This window comes from Prosopis cineraria, unplaced genomic scaffold (genome assembly GCF_029017545.1).
Source record: "Prosopis cineraria cultivar Desert tree isolate PC_DT_omini unplaced genomic scaffold, ASM2901754v1 PC7, whole genome shotgun sequence".
NCBI lineage: Eukaryota > Viridiplantae > Streptophyta > Magnoliopsida > Fabales > Fabaceae > Prosopis > Prosopis cineraria.
The window spans coordinates 28,882,289-28,900,083 of NW_026555338.1; the positions used below are offsets into that span (position 1 = coordinate 28,882,289).

The window sequence follows — 17,795 nt, forward strand, 5'->3', positions numbered from 1 at the left end:
GCCCATATCCGAAGCAATCCCTCTGTCACTAAAATGCACGAGATTGATAATCCTAAGGCACATGAGAACCATCCTACATATTCAACCCTAATTGCAGCTTTAATCTATAGACAATCTATATATCATAAAGCTAGACATAGTGTTTATGAATAGCAGTAACAAGGATAATGATTTATATGAGGTCATCTTACTCATAAGTCATGACTTCATATAAAACATAAACCCACAATCAAATTTAGTAGTAACGAGGAGGAAAGAGTGATGGGGGTGGCAAGGGTGGTGAAAAATGGGACTGATATGGCATTGAATGAGTAAGAGGATGAAACTCAAAAGAACGATTATAAGGATAAAATCCACCATGACAGGGAAGTGCCCTCCCTGAGGCAAAGAGGGTATAGGCATAATCCCTCCTCCATAAGGGACATGTGCCCTTTCATCCATGAAGACGTGATTCTGATCTCCAGTCTTCATCCAACATAGCTCTGCATGCTTCCCATGTTTGGTTATCTTGCTCAATATCTTCTGTGGATCCACTTTTCCTGATATGTATATCATCCCTTCTTCTGCATCCAAATCATAACTCACCCCTACAATCACAAAATATATATATATATATATATATATCAAAAGAAAACACAGCAAAAGTACACACAAAAAGATTGAAGCTTTTTTGTTTTTGGTTACACATAAAGATATATTTTTCTACATTTGGGTATTAAATGCAGGCACATTTCTCAATAGAAATTAAAATCTTGGTTTACCATGTTATAAAGTATTGGCCTTTGATCTCCTTGGTAGAAGATCGAAGTTTTTCATTCAAAGGAAGCATGTACCTTTGATTTTTTTCAATAATTTGCCCATAGTTCTATCCCATCCTTTACACCGAGTGTCCACTTTCAAGCCACACGTCTGAAAAATGAAAGAAAAAGATTATTACAAAAGAGAATAAGCCATGGCACACAAAAGAGCAAGAAATGATGTGGATGGAGGATATAACCATGTTCGTAGAACTGACTCGTTCTGAAGAAAACATTTTGAAACAATGAATCAGTTATAGGGTATGGTTTCAGATTAAGCTTTGAGTTTTGTGGATGGTCTTCGAGGACAGGGGACATTTATATAGAGTTGTGACAAATCTTCTATGTAATCTTTTATATACAATCATCATTATTATTAATGGACTTACGTGTTGCGATTTTATGGTGCCACATAGAATTTCCACTTAGTTATAATATTTCAGAAAATTCCACATCATTTAAATACTAATTTCTGATATTAAATATTAATTTCTGATTAAAACAAACATAAGTATTGATCAGTTGATTGATGCAATTTGTTATTTGTACCGTATCCATACAATTTATTGCATTGATAATTTGATGTTTTCACATCTTTATAAATATGGTAATTGCTCATATTTCGTTTCGTTGCTCTTTTTGAACTTTTTTAAATTAAGTCAAATGAACGAATAATTATTTAGGTCAAGTTCTTGCTCAAATTTCTCAATAACCAAACTGCATTTTTTGGGCCCAACAACTAAACTGCATGTTTAAAACAAAAAAAAAAAAGAATTTAATTAAATCAATTTTTGTAATCTAAGTTACTTGATTTTAAAATATTTCCTTATGTTCAAAATTATTTGTCACACATAATGCCAAATTACCTTCACTCACGTCCACACAAAAGAGTAATCTACTCCACTTGTTCTATCCTTTCCTACTCTATCTGCAAAAAAATGTAGTTTCTCAGTTCTCATTCTCATATTCTATCTTAAACGAAAAAACAAATTATCTTCACATTAACCACCACAACATGAAGTATCTTCACCCTGAACAAAATCTGCCAAGTGTTTCTGCTCATCTATTCCATTCTTTTATGGCTATAGCTAGCATATGCTCGTCCCCCAATCCCTCCCCAACTCTTCCCACCATTTCTCTACCTTTACTTCCAACCTTCCCTTCATCAAAAACCCAACAATATTCTCTGCAACACACTCTTCCTACTTCCTCATCTCCCTCCAAATTCGGCGGGAATTTGGTTTCTGGTGATTCATTGTCCATTGCTGAAGCAGCTGAGACGACTGCTTTTGGTGGTGGTGCCATGGAGGCGGCCAGTAATGCTGCGTCCGTAGCTTCTGGAATTGGTAATGTTGAGAATTTTGGGGAACGTGAGAATGGTGGGGTTAGAGGTGGGGGTGTGGGATTGGATGTGAGGAGGAAGAGGAGGAGGAAAAGGAGAAAAGGGTTGGGATTTTTTGATGAAGAAGAGCACAAGAGAAACTGCTCAGAGCAGAGGATTTTGATTGAGTCTGTAAAATCTTGGTGTTTGAGTTCAAAAGCAGAGGCAGAGCTTTGTTTGTGTCTCAAGGTAACGAGATTGGTTATATATATATATATATATGATTTCTTGCAGGAAGAAGATTTCTCATTATAACACTTGTTACTTGGGGATAATTGTTTTGAATTAGAATTTGCTTTGTAATCTATATGTCTTCTTTCTGTTTGTTTTGAGTTCAAATTATCGTATAACTGTTCTACATGTCCATATGATGCTCATCATTTTAGCTGAATAACCATGAGACAGACCCTTTTTAGAGGGACCCATTTTGATTTATCAGCATGATTAATACAATGCTTTGGTGCCCGTTAACAGGAGGGAGCAAGGATTGAAGATGCTATGCTAAGAATCACAGAATCTGAAGAGAATCTTGCAATCTCAAGAAAGAATCCTCTAGGTTCGAGGGAAAGGAATCTGGACAAGGTGTTGTGTAATACTAGAGAGTCAAGAGAAAGAATAGCTCGCGCCTACCAAGGACTAGTTGCCTCCATTGCTGCTGACTACCGAGGCAAAGGATTAGGCCTTCAAGACCTCATGCAGGTTCCTCATATATTTCAGTCACTCTTGACATCTCATTATTATGCATTGCTGATGCAGTTTATGTCATTTTACCAGGAAGGCACCATTGGACTTCTTAAAGGGGCACAAAGATTTGATCCTGATAAAGGATTCAAATTGTCCACTTATGTTTACTGGTGGATCAAACAAGCTATCATTAAAGCTGTGGCCAGAAAGTCCAGATTAGTCAGATTACCGGTGAGGCTCTATTTCAATTGACAGACTTTTTAAAAGATCCCATCTCTAATGAAAAATAATTAAAACACCTAATATAAAGAGGCAGGTGAGTATGTCACAACTCAAAACTAGGTTCTACTGATAAGTGTGATCTTCATGATTGACTTGTCTACCTAAGTTATTTTCACTTCAGTCAACATTATTTATTAATGTAATAAATGATTTTTACCTTGAAACACACTGAATTTGAGGTTAGAGCTTGAAAATTTTTGCTTTCCAAGCTACTTTTCAGGAAAATGCCTCTGGTTTTTCATTCTTCTTTTGAAGCATGTTAGGCCTGCATGTATTTTCATTCTTCATATCAATTGCTTATGGAGAAGCAATTGCTATATTAAACTTATGCAACTTCTTAGGTTGGTAATTGTCAATGGCTGGTTAGTATGTCATTTTATAGGGGAGCAAGTATGAGATGATTGCAAAAGTTGCAGAGGCCAACAATGCCTTAAGATACAGGCTGAGAAGATCGCCAACTTATGAGGAAATAGCTGAGGTGCTTGATGTAAATGCTTCTACTGTTAGACTTATTTCTGAAAATAGCACAGCCCCAATTTCACTGGACAGAACTGAGACTGATAAAGGACACATGACACTCCAGGTTCTTTTTCAGCTTCATTCTTATGCAATATGAACTATTTTCATTTAGTTTCACCATAGTTCAGAAGATGATCATCTTCCATGTCTTCCCCCCTCATCAGAACTGCTTTCAAGTTGGCAGTCATATTATATGATAAACTAGAGAGCTAATACTATTCTTAGCTATAATGCAGATGTCACCACAATAGACAAAAATTTGAATAATTTTCAGTCACTGTAAGAAAGAGAAAGATATATCAAGACAGGTTGATCTTACTCAATATCTCCTTTTCTCTTGTTAACTTACAGTTAGAGAATCATGAGTAATTTTCTTAAAGCAAGTGACCTGTAATATAAAATTTATATGAAGTCTCACTATAAGACTCATATTTAGGCAACCCTGTATTAGTTCTTGGATCTTCTTAATGGAAATGCAGAGTTGCAATGAAATATTGATGATGGTGTTATGGAAATAATGCAGGAGATTATACCTGGGCCAGAAGCAGTGGTTCCAGAGAAAATGTTTGAGAGGAAGCTGATGAAGGAAGGAGTGGAGAAGCTTCTAGAAACACTGAGCAAGAGGGAAGCAGAGATAGTGAGATTGTACTATGGACTGAGTGGACAGACTCCTCTTTCGTTTGAGGAGATTGGAAGGATGCTGAAGCTATCAAGGGAGAGAGTCAGACAGATTCACGGTGTTGCATTGTCAAAATTAAAACATTCCGCTATCATCAACGGTCTAAAATACTTTGCTGAATAGTTATAACATTTGTAATACCAGAAAAATGAAATCAATATAAGGTTGAAAGATTGAGGGGCCAATGTGCTTATAGCTTAATGCTACTATGAACAAGCTAAGGCAAAATTATTGGAGAGGTTTATTATAGTATAATTCATCAATTCTCATATACTTTTTATACTTGTTTTGAGTTGTAAAAAAAAAATAGTTATCAATTTTTTATAATAAAATAATTCTAACATTTTACTCTCAATAAATAATATGATTACTCCACGCAGTCTATCTTATGGCATAATTGATTTTAAATAACACCTGAATAATTTTAATTTTGAAAAGCTTTCTTTCAATAATATTTTATAGAAAATACGCATTTGGAAAGAGCTCAAAATTTCAATTAGGGTACTACTTTTTTATTAATATTTCTTTCAATACTTTTAATTCTAAAAATAAATTAAAATTATCACAATGTTCAATAAAACTTGAAAACTTTTGAAAAGTAATAGAAAAATTTGTCAATTTATTCTCACCCAAAGTTAAATTCTTTTAGATTAAAAAAACAACAAAAAATAGTTTGGTGTTCTTAAAATTATTCAATTGATTCTCCCTAAAAAATAATTTGATCTAATATATATTGAAAATATTTAATATAAAAAGAATCTTCGACTAAACACGTAATCTCGTTAGTATCTTTTCATCACATAGTGGTACAAACTACGAAGTGACTAGTGAGAGGCCTAAGGAAAGTGTCTCACTTGTCTACCCTTGCCCATGGTTTGATTTCACTTACTAACATATGTTCCATGTATAAATGTAAAAAGGCTGGGGATGATAAGTTGAACAAATTAAGCTTCTTGAATAATCTGGGGAAAATGTTCCACAAATGGATATAAAAATTTCTCCTTTCATTGGGAATTATGCAAGAGTGAATAATAATTCAAATTAAAAAAATTATTTTCACCGCTCTTAATTCCATGTCATGTTTACACTTTAACCTTTTCACTATCGATTAGATGTAAATCAATTATAAAAGGATGATAAGACACACACACACATATCTTTTTTCTTTCTTTTTTTCTTTTTCTTTGTTTTTTTTTTTTTGCCAACCTTAAGGGACGATAAAATATGAAACATAGAAAGATATGCGTGAATGTACAAAATAAAGATATTTTATGATAGGTGAATAAAACACCGCCAAGGCGTTTGTAGTCCAACGGTTAGGATAATTGCCTTCCAAGCAATAGACCCGGGTTCGACTCCCGGCAAACGCAATTTTTGCTTTCGTTTACTTTCAGTACAAATTTCCCTCCCTTTTCTGTGTGCACTTGTTAACATCATAAGAACTGAAGGTCTGTATCTTCTTATTACAATTTTGCTCCCTTTTCTCCTTGTTCTTAATAACGTCTCAAGGACTTAGGTCTATATATCTTCTTAAAACGAAACGTTTAGTTTAAATTTAACCAGTGTGCAGCAACAGAGACAGGATGTCATATTAATCATTGACCATCGTTCTAAATGGTTCCAGGAGTGATTTTTAGATGACGGGCATATATTTGCAGTCGCAGGTATAAACTAAATGTAATACAATGACAATATTTACTATATATGTCCAACATCCTATTCTTCCCTATGCAAGTGATGGAGGATATACAAAGAAGCAGATGATAGGAAAATACAGATTGAATAACTTAGCAGATCCATTCCTGTGTGTATTTTTACCATCTTGCTTCTCTCAAACATTTTCACCAGTAGAATCATCACAATAACGTGCCCCACCTTTGTCTTCAATTCATCAAGTGAGCTGATTTTCATCCATTTAGGTCTCTCCTGGAAAGGCGGCATAAAACATAATATAAGGTTATGATGATTGTCAAGGAAAATGGAATGGTACTGGAGAAGATCCAGTTAGACTATTCTCAAGTTGGTCCCAAACAAATTTTTCATTCTCGTCATAGTACCTTATATTTTAAAATCCATCCAAGTCTCTCTGTTGATGACTCTAATTTTGACCAACAGATACTTAATTGCCGACTCACTAAAGAAGGGATTAGATAGGATGGATTTTGAAATGCGAGGGACCAAAAATGAGAATAGAAATCTGTTAGGGACCAACTTGAGATTTCGTTCATCTTTGAAGGACCCAAGGGATTTCAGTCTATAACATGTATGCTTGTCATAGATTAATGTCAGAAAAGCAATTTTGGAATTGATATGGCCAGCACAAAGTTCATAATTCATGCAGTCCTGTCCATCTCCTCAAAACAAGTTTGGTGTGTGAAGGTTAAACTGACTGCTATTCAAACATCTAGATAGAAACAAAAGCAAGGATATAAATGCAATACAATGATAACGATTTAGATAAATTATCAGAAAACAGTACTAGCAGAAGAATAGCAACCGATAGACAGCCAATACACGAAATTCAAAAGCAGAAATAGGAAAGAACTAAGCTCTGTTTCCATGTTTGTCTGTGTGTTGGTTTTGCAGTTTATAAATAGTAAATAGGGCAGCTTCATTTTCACTTTTTTGAGAAATAGAAATAAATAATATCCCATGATGGCTACATCCATCGCGATCATATGATTATGGTTTAAATAGCCTTGCACTCATTAGATAATATATACTTCTGCATCATAGACTAATGGTACCTAAAAGAATTGGCAGATACATATAATAAATTTCGGGATTAATTTTGTAAGAATCAGCCCAAAATCCAAACCCTAAAAGACTTTCATGCATCTAACAGCATGTAGGTGAATTCAAATCTGCACTCCATCAAGCCTTGATGGGTTTTAAGAACTAGATATCCGGTGAACCAACACAAGAGAACTTCAATGTGGTGGATGGTGCAACTCAATGCTTATGTATTTTGAAGAGAGAGAGCAATACTTGTCATTCAGACTGATGCATTTAAGATTACCTTTAAGGCAAACATTCCAAACAAAGAAGACCCTTTAAGGGCACGATCACCAGCAGGTGGCGCATCAGGAGGTACATTGCTTATAAATAATCCATATAAGCCCATACCAAATATCAACATAACAGTCCCAGCAAGATAGACATCTGCAGCAGTGAGATTTATGCATTCTATAAGGAAATAATAGAATACATAGAAGATTGAGTTCTTGGATTCCAAAATAAAAGTAAAGATCGAGTTCTCTTACATGAAAGGATAAAACTAACATGCTACTTGCACAAGTCTTCTTCATAAGTAACATTTACAGAAAATTTTGCAGGTTAAGTATGATGGAGAAGATGCTTCGGAGGGAAAAAATTGAGAACCATATAATGATTCCTTTTTTCACTTCTTCGAACTATTTTAGTTAAGCCCTTTCTGATTTGAGCATAGTGTAAACAGCTGAAGAAAATATTGACAAAACAAGTGATTTTAGCTGGAGTATGTACGATATATTACCGATTGCTTCAACCAGCCGTAAAACCATTTGTCCAGTGTGAATCCCTTTGACACAGCTTGTCCAATATACTTTGTATGCATCAGTAATATATACACAGCCCTACAGTGACCATGGGCAGTCAGATCATATCTAACCAACTTAATGACACAAGCTTAACTGTATTAATAGGATGCCAACTATTGTTTCACATATATTTTACAAAAACATTCAAAGGAAATCAGGATTCTCAATGGAGAGAATTTATATCAAGTGACAGGGAAATCAGTAAAATAAATTATTTCACTCTAATTCCATAAGACATTAATAAATCGTCAACAGAATTTAACAAATTAAGGGTGTTTTGAGACTTACATTTAGAAAGCACAATAAAGAACCAGCCAAGGAGCCTCCAACGGCAAAGAGTGCCAAGAAACGGAAGTCAAAAATAATCTGCTCAACAAGGGAGAAAACCAAAAAGTTATTACAATCATTTCGTCATGTGATTAAGAGATGTATAATTCCCATGAAAGTTTTTACTTTTAACGACTAGCTCATGCTTATACTCCTAAATTCTAAAGATTATGATTAAGTAGACTTACTGAGGGCTAAATCATCATCATATTATAATAATCATAATATTTTGTGCCTCTAATATTCAGTTATTCGCCCATCGGTTAACAACTGAACAAACATTACCCAGAAGCCAGAAAGAAGTGTGAAGCAGCATGAGGCTTCAGCAAGAACTAAAAACAAAGCAACAACAAAAACCCAATCAAATTACCCTTTCAATGGAAGACTCAGAAGATCGAAGAAACCGAATAAAGGGGCTTCCATTGGGATTTGCGATTGCGTAATTCAAGTTCGTTTCAGGTGACCTAGATTCAACAAAAGGCGTCGAAGAAGAAGAAGAAGTAGCCGCCGAAACAACTGGAGATGGTGCTTTGGACTCGGGGGACGACGGCGAAGAAGAGCTTAACGAAGCACGTAAAATCAAACTTCGACGCCGAAACTGAAAGGGAGTCTGAATGGGTAGTGGAATTGAGCGTGGTGAGCTAGAGATTAAGGCATAGGAAGCCATGGAAGACGAGGATGACGATGGAGGAGGAGGAGGAGGAGTGGCGGGATTTCAAGGCTTCCAGCGCTACGCAATTGTGTAAGTCAATCATTGTCTTATTTTATCGTCGGCACATGGCGGGAACGCAAACGCGCGTGGGTTAGGCGTGTGGGAGGAGGCTGATGTATTAAGACGGAGCGATCCACAATGCCAATACATATGCGACATGTGATAAGTGTGACGACATGTTTGTCGCATGTGGCACGTGAAGTGATGAGATGATTGAATTTGAGCCTCAAAATATCATCATGGACATGATATTTATTTGCGTCCGTCTTTGGTTGCTCATCGAGTCAAGAGTAATCTGGCCCTTCATGAGCTGGTCAAAAGAAAAATTATTCTGGCCCTTCATTAAAATTTAAAGTAATCTCTATTGTTCATTTAAATTAAATTTTAAATATTTTAAATATTATATTTATTAATATAAAAAATTAATATTAAATCTAAATTATTTAACTATTTAATTTATAAAATTTATAAATTGTTTAATATTAAATTAATTATTCAAATTATATCTGAACTGTTCAAAATTTATTTAAATAGTTAATTTATAAAATTATAAAAATATTTAATATTAAATTAGATTGTTTAGATTAAATATGTACTGATCAAATTGATAGTGAACAAATTTATTAAAATTTTTATATCTTTTATAAATTTTATTTTGATAAATATAAAATAAAAATAAAAACTTTTAAATTTAAATGATTCAAATCTCATCAAAAGTGATAAATACCATAATGTTTATTTCCTAATAAACACTAAAAACAACCCAAATTTAATGTTAATTTTTTTATATTTTTATATTAATAAATATAATATTAAAAATATTTAAAAATTGATTGTTAATTTTTTTATATTCTTATATTAATAAATATAACATTAAAAATATTTAAAAATTGATTTAAATAAAAAATAGATATCATTTTAGATTGAAATGAAAGGTTATGATTGCTCCTGACTTCACCACCGAACGTGAACGCATATTTATTTAGTACTGAGAATGTATTATTTGCAATCTCCACACATTTTATAATTCGTATCTTTGCAACTTTTGCATAGTTTTTGTACACGTGAGAATTTTTTTTTTAACCAAAACACGTGAGAAGTTCAAAACTGGTCCCCTCCCTTCAATGGATAAATTTTTTAAGTTATTTTTTAATATTTTTACTGCAATTCCAAAAGAGATATTTTATGACAAATACGACAGGTTGACTGGAAAGGAATTAAAGAAACGAAGGGGTTAAAAATGTTAAAGATAAACTTAAGTAGGAGGAGAGTATATGTAAAATCAACTATGGTAAAGAATTTAGGATAAAAGAAAAAAAAATACCTATAAAATTATCATCTATGGGCACTGATATCTTAAAATGAGAAAAAAAAAGTAAAAATAATCATAACATTATATGAGTGGGTGTAAAAGTGATCAAACCATTAAATTTGACCTAATATTGTTAACTTGGATCGTTAAATACTAACTGTACATGTCACATGTCAGTTTTTGATAACATTACTTCTAAAGGGGCAAAAATACCTATAAAATTATCGACCAAGAGCAAAAATACCAATAACATTATCAATATTAGTGTAAAAGTGATCAATTTATCAAATCTTTTAAATGCAAATAGTTTCACTAACACCTAAGAAGAAGTAAACTATTTTTTTATTGATGTAGACAAAAAATATTTTTAGATGAATTTTTATGAATGTTAATCAATCATTATATAAGTATTTATAATGTTACTTTAATAGGTGCAATAGTAATTAATTTGTCAAAATTTATGTCACGTGATTTTTTTTTCATCGTCACATACCTCTCTCCCTTTCTCCTTCCCTTTCTACTCATTTTTCTTGTTTGCAAAACTTGAGATTCAATATAGTGAGATAGGTTGTGCACAATCAAAGATCAAGATTGAACACACCTCTTACGCTGCCCTACCTGGAGAACATTGTTACAATCTTAAACAATTTCATTCATGATAGGTTCAAAAATTTTAAATAATTTTTGCCCCTACTGCAAAGAAACAAGCAATTTAATTTGATATTCGATCAAAACGACATTTTCTCACATGAAATTTATATAATGACTTATAAACCTCTCGAGAATTTCATCTGAGAATATTTTGCTGTCCACGTTAGCAGGAAAATAATCAACTTCTACTTAAATTTCAACTAAATGGTCAACATTTTAGGAATTTGATGGATTAATCACTTTTACACCAATTTTTTGTAACATTATGGATATTTTTGCTTTTGGTCAATAACTTCATGGGTATTTTTGCTATTTTAGTAGTTCATATCAGTAAAAACTGACATATGACATGCACAGTCAACATTTAATGATTAAAATTAACAGCATTTGATCAAACTTAATGGTTTGATCACTTTTACACCCACTTATATAATGTTATGGATATTTTTATTATTTTTCTCACTTTAAAATATTAGTTACCTTGATTAACTATTTTGTGGGTGTCTTTGTGCCTTCATCCAAGAATTTAACTTGTAGTTGTGATGGTTGGCCCAAAACAATAATAATATAGTTTGTTTGATGCAAGAAAAAGACCCAACTTAATAGTTTATTTAAATTTATTTTTTAAACTTAAAAGCATGCCGTGATGTTTATGGATTTCCAAAACCTAAATGACTGATTTTTAAAAAATAAAAAATAAAAGAAAAGACGACACGAGAAAGGAATTCGGAATAATTTTCTCCCGTGGTTCACTGTACATGTTGGGAGGGTCTGAAGTGTGGACTCTGAAGGACACAAATCAATCAATAGGAGCATGCGAAGGTGTTTTTTTTTTTTTTTTAATACAAAGTTTACAGGAGGCCCCATAAATCCACATGTCATGGACCAGTCTCTTAAATTGGGCCTATTTTATAAAAAGCTGTTGTAAAAAATAATTTTGGGGTCTTGCACTTAACTCAAATTTGATGTAAGTCCCTACACATTTTTTTTAGTGTTTTATGTTTTTATATGTTTGTTTTTTTGATATTTTAAGTCTCTCATGAGTGGTGTTATGGAGACCTAAAATATTAAAAAATAAAATATAATGATCTAAAATATTGAAAAAGATGTAAAAATTTATAAAAAAATTTAAACATAAAAATATAAAATTATGTATTTTTTTTTTCAAAACTTTCCTACCCAAACCTGGATAACAAGGCCTGCAAGAGATAAGCCCATATTGTGTTAAATCAAATCCAAGCTACTAACAAGATTTATAAAAACAAATACTCCAATACATTTATTATTGCTAGAGAATTGGCGTTCATCTATTGTGTAGACTAAGTAACGAAATGGTAATAATTTTTGGATGCTAATGAAGGGACGCTACATGTTCTTTTATATTATTATTGGGGAAATTAAGTCACTTACAGGTCTCGTGGAGCAGACTTGTTTATAAATAAGTTTTATGAAATTTAAAAATTATATTTAAATCTCCTGGAATCTGAGTGTAATTTAAAATTAGGGTGTAAAGATAATAATATTCTTAATAAAAATACATTACAATAAATTAATTTACAATCATTGTATATATGAAGTTACAATTATAAAAAAATAGAAGTGATAGTTTAACATTACTAATAAAATAGTTATAAATAATTAATATTATTATTAATAACACATGATCAATTTAATTATTAAATATATAAAGTCATAGTTGTAAAATATTGAAGTAATATATGTAAATTACTCGTGAGGTAATTATAAGTAATTGCTGTTAAACTTTATTAATAACATATGATTGGTTGAACTAAATATATAAAGTTATAGTTGTAAAATATTAAAGTGATAGTTATAAATTATTTATAAAATAATTGTATGCAATTAATATTAAACTTATAATACATGCTCAGTTTAACAATTGAATATGTAGAATTGTAGTTATAAAAAGTTGAAATGATAGTTGTACAATATTGATAAAATAGTTGTAAATTACTTTATTGATGTAATATGCTTTTAATAGAAACATTATTGTCTTTTCACCCCAATTCCAAATTATATTCAAGTCCTAAGGGATTTGGTTATAATTTTTAAATTTTTTAGAACTTATTTGTAAATAAATTTGCTCCATATGGCTTATAAGTAATTTTTCCAATTATTAATTGAATTAGTTAAATACACTTAAAACACACTTTTTGAGCAATAATAATTTTTTCTTAGGGAACTAAAATTCAAGTGACTTGACTGTAATTTTTTTAAAAAATACATGTTGATCTTAGAATTTTGAAGTGTTTGGCCTTGCAAGTTCTCAAAATCAAAGACGTTAAGGAGGAATAGCCGAACATTGGAACTATCTCTTCAAAGTCAAAGTAGAAACATATGCATGACTCATAATTAACTTTAGTGGATGAAAACATTAACATCCAGATGATTCTTAGCACATGGTTCTAGAGGTGGCATTTGACTCTATCAATGACTTATTAGCATTAGGACGACTCTTAACATGGTTACGTACCTGAAAGGGCAATGCACTAAAAAATGTTTACTACGTACACGGACCACTACGTTTATGCATGTTCACATTTTTTCTCATTGAGACTTCGTTTCTCTGGTTGGTCCTAAAAGAGAAAAGAAAAGAAAATCAAAGAAAGTTTGTGTCCGAACCATTTACCACTTAGAGGGTGAAAAAAAAACTACTTTATCGTGTTATTTGGAGAAGAAATTAAAGGTGTATGCTGTGTATGTATATATATGCTACTGAGATTTGTAGCTTTTGTCTACAACCAGAGCTTTCTAGAGAGAGAGAGAGAGAGATACATCAATGGAAAAATTACCAGCAATCGAGTTGTTATTACACTTCCTCTGTTTGTTAATCTTAGTTTCAGTTAGAAGCAGTAATGGCCACTTGATTAATTGCTTGGCCTCTGATGGAGAAGCTCTCATGGATTTCAAAACTGGGCTTCAAGATCATGGGAATGTGTTATCTTCGTGGAGGGGCAGAAACTGTTGTCAATGGCATGGAATACAGTGTGACAACAATACAGGTGAAGTGGTTACAATTGATCTCCATAACCCATTTCCATATCCTATGCCGCCTTCATTTAGCAGGTATGGACCCTCCAACTTGAGTGGTGAGATAAGACCATCTTTGATGAAACTCAAGTCACTAAGGCATTTAGACTTGAGTCTTAACACTTTCAATGGCATACCAATTCCTCAATTCTTGGGATCACTTAAGAATTTGGAATATCTGAACTTGTCACATGCTGGTTTTGGTGGCCTCATTCCTCCACATTTGGGAAACCTGTCTCGTTTGGAAGTTCTTAGTCTGAAAAACAACGTCCTTGATTTGGATGGTTACTTAGATTTTCATGCTTCTGAATTACATGTTGACAATTTTCAGTGGATCAGTGGTCTCGTCTCTTTAGACTATCTTGCTATGGATGGGGTTAACCTTTCATCGTTGAAAAAATGGGTTGGTGCATTAAATCAACTTCCTTCTATAGTTGAATTGCATCTATCTCGCTGTAAATTGTCTGGTGATACTCTATCTCCTGCATCTCTAAATTTCACTTCACTTTCTGTCGTAGATCTCAGTTATAATAACTTCCATTCAAAGATACCTGATTGGCTTCTGAATGTAAGCAGCTTGCAGTATATTGATATGACTCAGAGTAGCCTACATGGAAGAATACCACTTGGTCTAGGCGAGATGCCATATTTATTGTTGTTGATTTTAAATGGCAATTCAAATCTTACAGGAAATTGCTCACAACTCTTCAGGAAAGGATGGGAAAAAATAAAAATTATTAGGTTAAGAGCAAATAAGGTATATGGAGAACTCCCTTCATCTTTAGGAAACATGACTTCTCTCATGCTCCTTCATCTTGACTCCAATGCTATTGAGGGTGGTATTCCAAGATCTATTGGAAAACTTTCTTACTTGGTTGATTTTTCTCTATCAAGAAATAAAATGACAGGAAGTCTACCTAAAATTCTTCAAGGAGAAAAAAGTTGTCCTTTTAGGAATCCTCTTTCTAATTTGAAATATTTGGATTTGAGCAACAATAAACTAGGTGGTAAAATCCCACACTGGTTAGGTCAACTTGAAAATCTTGTTGAACTTGATCTTAGCCATAATTTGTTGAAAGGTCCCATCCCTGCTTCAATAGGGTTATTGTCAAATCTCTCTACGTTGAAACTTGGAAATAATGAACTCAATGGGACTGTTCCTGAAAATTTTGGACAACTTTCTAACTTGTTGTTGCTTGATGTTTCTTCCAATCAATTGACAGGCACAATCTCTGAAATTCATCTGTTAAAGATGTCCAAATTGACATTTTTAGTCTTATCATCAAATTCATTCATTGTAAATGTCAATAGCTCTAATTGGATGCCTCCATTTCAAGTCCTTGGACTTGGAATGAGTTCATGTGTTTTGGGACCTTTATTTCCAACTTGGCTCCAATCACAAAATGAGGTGATCTTTTTAGACCTCTCAAATGCTAGCATTTCAGATTCTATACCAAATTGGTTTTGGAATTCCATGCCTAACTTGGGATTCTTGTCTCTTTCTCATAATAATTTTTTTGGACAACTACCAGAGCTCACAGTAGAGATGAGTCATTTTCTTTACAGCATTGATCTTTCAAGCAACCGCTTCACAGGAAGGATCCCTTCAAGCATTGCCAACTGTCCATCCTTGACAGTGCTAGATCTTAGCAACAATAATTTGTACGGGGCTATTCCAAACTCATTAGGTCAGTTGCAAAAGCTTCAAGTATTGCACCTAAATGACAACCAACTCTCAGGCAAGTTGCCATCATCTTTGATCAAATTATCCAATTTGGTAACCATGGATCTTGGAAATAATAGACTTTCTGGTGTAATTCCTACTTGGATTGGAAACGGATTTTCACATCTTATGATTCTTAACTTAAGGCCCAATTCATTCTTTGGAGAAATACCTTCTGAGCTCTCAAAACTTAGTTCACTGCAAGTTCTGGACCTTGCTGAGAATGACTTGAGGGGCAACATTCCATCTAGCATTGGTGATCTTAAAGCTATGGCTCAAGAAAATATCAATGAAGATTTTAAGTATGTGGTTTATCGAGATGTGACCTATCATGATAGGTTGGTTGTGAAGACAAAAGGTCAATCGCTAACGTACACTGAGACTCTTCCGCTTGTCACTAGCATAGACCTTTCTGGAAACAACTTGTCTGAAAGACTTCCCCAAGAAATTACGAAGTTATCTGGTTTAATGTATTTGAACCTGTCAAGAAACCACATAACTGGGAACGTTCATGGAAACGTATCTGATATGCATCAACTTCAATCACTTGATCTCTCAAGCAACCAACTTACTGGCACCATTCCTCAGAGCTTGTCTTCCTTATCATTTTTGGCCTACTTGAATTTGTCCTACAACAACCTTTCAGGTGTTATCCCTTACAAGGGTCAATTAACAACTTTTGAAGCATCTTCATTTGTTGGGAACCCTGGTCTCTATGGTTGTCCTCTTCCTGTGAAGTGCCTACATAATAATGACAATCCTAGTGGTGGTTCTAACAATGATGGTGATGGTGATGGTGATGATGATGGTGGGCTCAATGATAAGTGGTTTTACTTGAGTCTTGGTGTGGGGTTTGCAGCTGGGCTTTTGCTACCTTCTCTGATATTAGTGATGAAGAGAAATTGGAGTGATGTTTACTTTGATTTTGTGGAAGATGTTATTGTCAGATTTCTTGTGTGGATGCATAAAAGACGACTCAAGAACCATGGGCGTGAGATCAAGCCTCATCACAAAAAATAGGTGGATATTTACATTTCTAGTTTATTCCTCTCATGAAATATTTATTGTGTGGAAGTTGTTATTTGCATTTCTTGTGTCAGATTTCTCATGTAATATTTATCTAAGTGGCTAATACTAGCTACTGCATGGATGAATTTTACCACCCGTCAAGCTTGGCTTTGTATGTTGATTAATGAATGGGATAATCTACCTCGATTTTCTCAAATGACCGATGCAATTAATTTTAATGGCCAAATATGTTTGATATAGAGATTTTTCATAATTCCAAAATTTATCAAATAATCGAAACTCCTAATCAATGGATATCATATATGTCCTTAATTGGAAGTGAAATTCGCAGTATATTATTTTTAGTCTAGATCCTTTGCGATAAATTATTATTCTACTGAGGTGAAAAAAAAAAATAGTTGAGATGTGTGTAAATTAATGAATTAAATGAGTTCTTTCATGTATTCCTATTTTTTCTTTTTCTCACTAATATGACAAACAAGACTATGATAAAGCAACGCATTCAAACATGATTTTTCTTAGCAACATTTGAGTGAAGAAATCACCTTTGCGTATTAGGCTCATTTGTATAATTTACCTATAACGATACACACAAAATTATAAAGATCAATCTGATTAAATTTTGTTAATTAATATTAATTCATAAATAAATAAATATTCCAACAATATTTTCAAGCCATCACTTATCTTTTTTTTTTTTATTGAACAGAAACAAAAATAGCAAAGCCATCATTTATCCTTTTTTGGCCCTAAAAAAGCCATCATTTACGATTTTATGATTTTATACTTCAAAATCGATCCACTTTTCCTCATCTATTCGAAACGCTGTCGTTTCCTTGAAGGAGGGCAAATCCGTAACTCAACGGAATAGCTTCCCGTAAAGGCAAAAGCAACCTAAAAATGGGAACAAATCGATAATAATAATAATAATAATAAAGGATGGGTCAAGAAAAAGGTGCCTTTTTCCGATTTCCAAGCTTTCTCCCGATCGATCCTTCTCCAATCGCGTTACCGTTTTGGAAGACAATGACCAATTGCTCAAAATCGCTCGCTCGACCTGGTAGCTTCCT

At 33.1% G+C, this 17,795-nt stretch overlaps 4 protein-coding genes and 1 non-coding gene across 6 annotated transcripts; 3 read left to right on the forward strand and 2 right to left on the reverse strand.

The window, feature by feature from the left end:
• Positions 1-52: 52 nt before the first annotated feature.
• LOC129316702 (heavy metal-associated isoprenylated plant protein 32-like) lies at positions 53-1,033 on the reverse strand. Its single transcript, XM_054961098.1, has 4 exons — positions 998-1,033; positions 834-909; positions 358-587; positions 53-73 (listed from the first exon to the last, which is right to left on the reverse strand). Exons 1-4 carry the CDS (start codon positions 1,031-1,033, stop codon positions 53-55), a joined length of 363 nt encoding a protein of 120 aa, XP_054817073.1.
• A 705-nt stretch (positions 1,034-1,738) lies between these two features.
• Positions 1,739-4,629, forward strand: LOC129316015 (RNA polymerase sigma factor sigD, chloroplastic). Of its 2 annotated transcripts, XR_008594653.1 has the most exons (6): positions 1,739-2,367; positions 2,653-2,877; positions 2,953-3,093; positions 3,527-3,727; positions 3,900-3,971; positions 4,187-4,323. XR_008594653.1 is itself a non-coding variant. In XM_054960244.1 (5 exons), exons 1-5 carry the CDS (start codon positions 1,813-1,815, stop codon positions 4,463-4,465), a joined length of 1,401 nt encoding a protein of 466 aa, XP_054816219.1. In that variant the 5' UTR covers positions 1,744-1,812; the 3' UTR covers positions 4,466-4,629. The 2 variants fall into 2 exon arrangements, 1 of the variants encoding a protein (XP_054816219.1); XM_054960244.1 differs by lacking the exon at positions 3,900-3,971 and having other exon boundaries at positions 1,744-2,367; positions 4,187-4,629.
• A 1,011-nt stretch (positions 4,630-5,640) lies between these two features.
• Positions 5,641-5,712, forward strand: TRNAG-UCC (transfer RNA glycine (anticodon UCC)). The gene has a single exon. It is a non-coding gene; the product is annotated as a tRNA-Gly (tRNA).
• A 195-nt stretch (positions 5,713-5,907) lies between these two features.
• On the reverse strand, positions 5,908-8,996 carry LOC129314982 (uncharacterized). The gene is made up of 5 exons (XM_054958475.1): positions 8,618-8,996; positions 8,209-8,286; positions 7,857-7,956; positions 7,362-7,504; positions 5,908-6,268 (listed from the first exon to the last, which is right to left on the reverse strand). The coding sequence occupies exons 1-5, from the start codon at positions 8,912-8,914 to the stop codon at positions 6,059-6,061; spliced, it is 828 nt and encodes a 275-aa protein (XP_054814450.1). The 5' UTR covers positions 8,915-8,996; the 3' UTR covers positions 5,908-6,058.
• Positions 8,997-13,722: 4,726 nt separating this feature from the next.
• Positions 13,723-16,716, forward strand: LOC129316703 (receptor-like protein EIX2). The gene has a single exon (XM_054961099.1). It carries the CDS (start codon positions 13,723-13,725, stop codon positions 16,714-16,716), a length of 2,994 nt encoding a protein of 997 aa, XP_054817074.1.
• Positions 16,717-17,795: the final 1,079 nt, after the last annotated feature.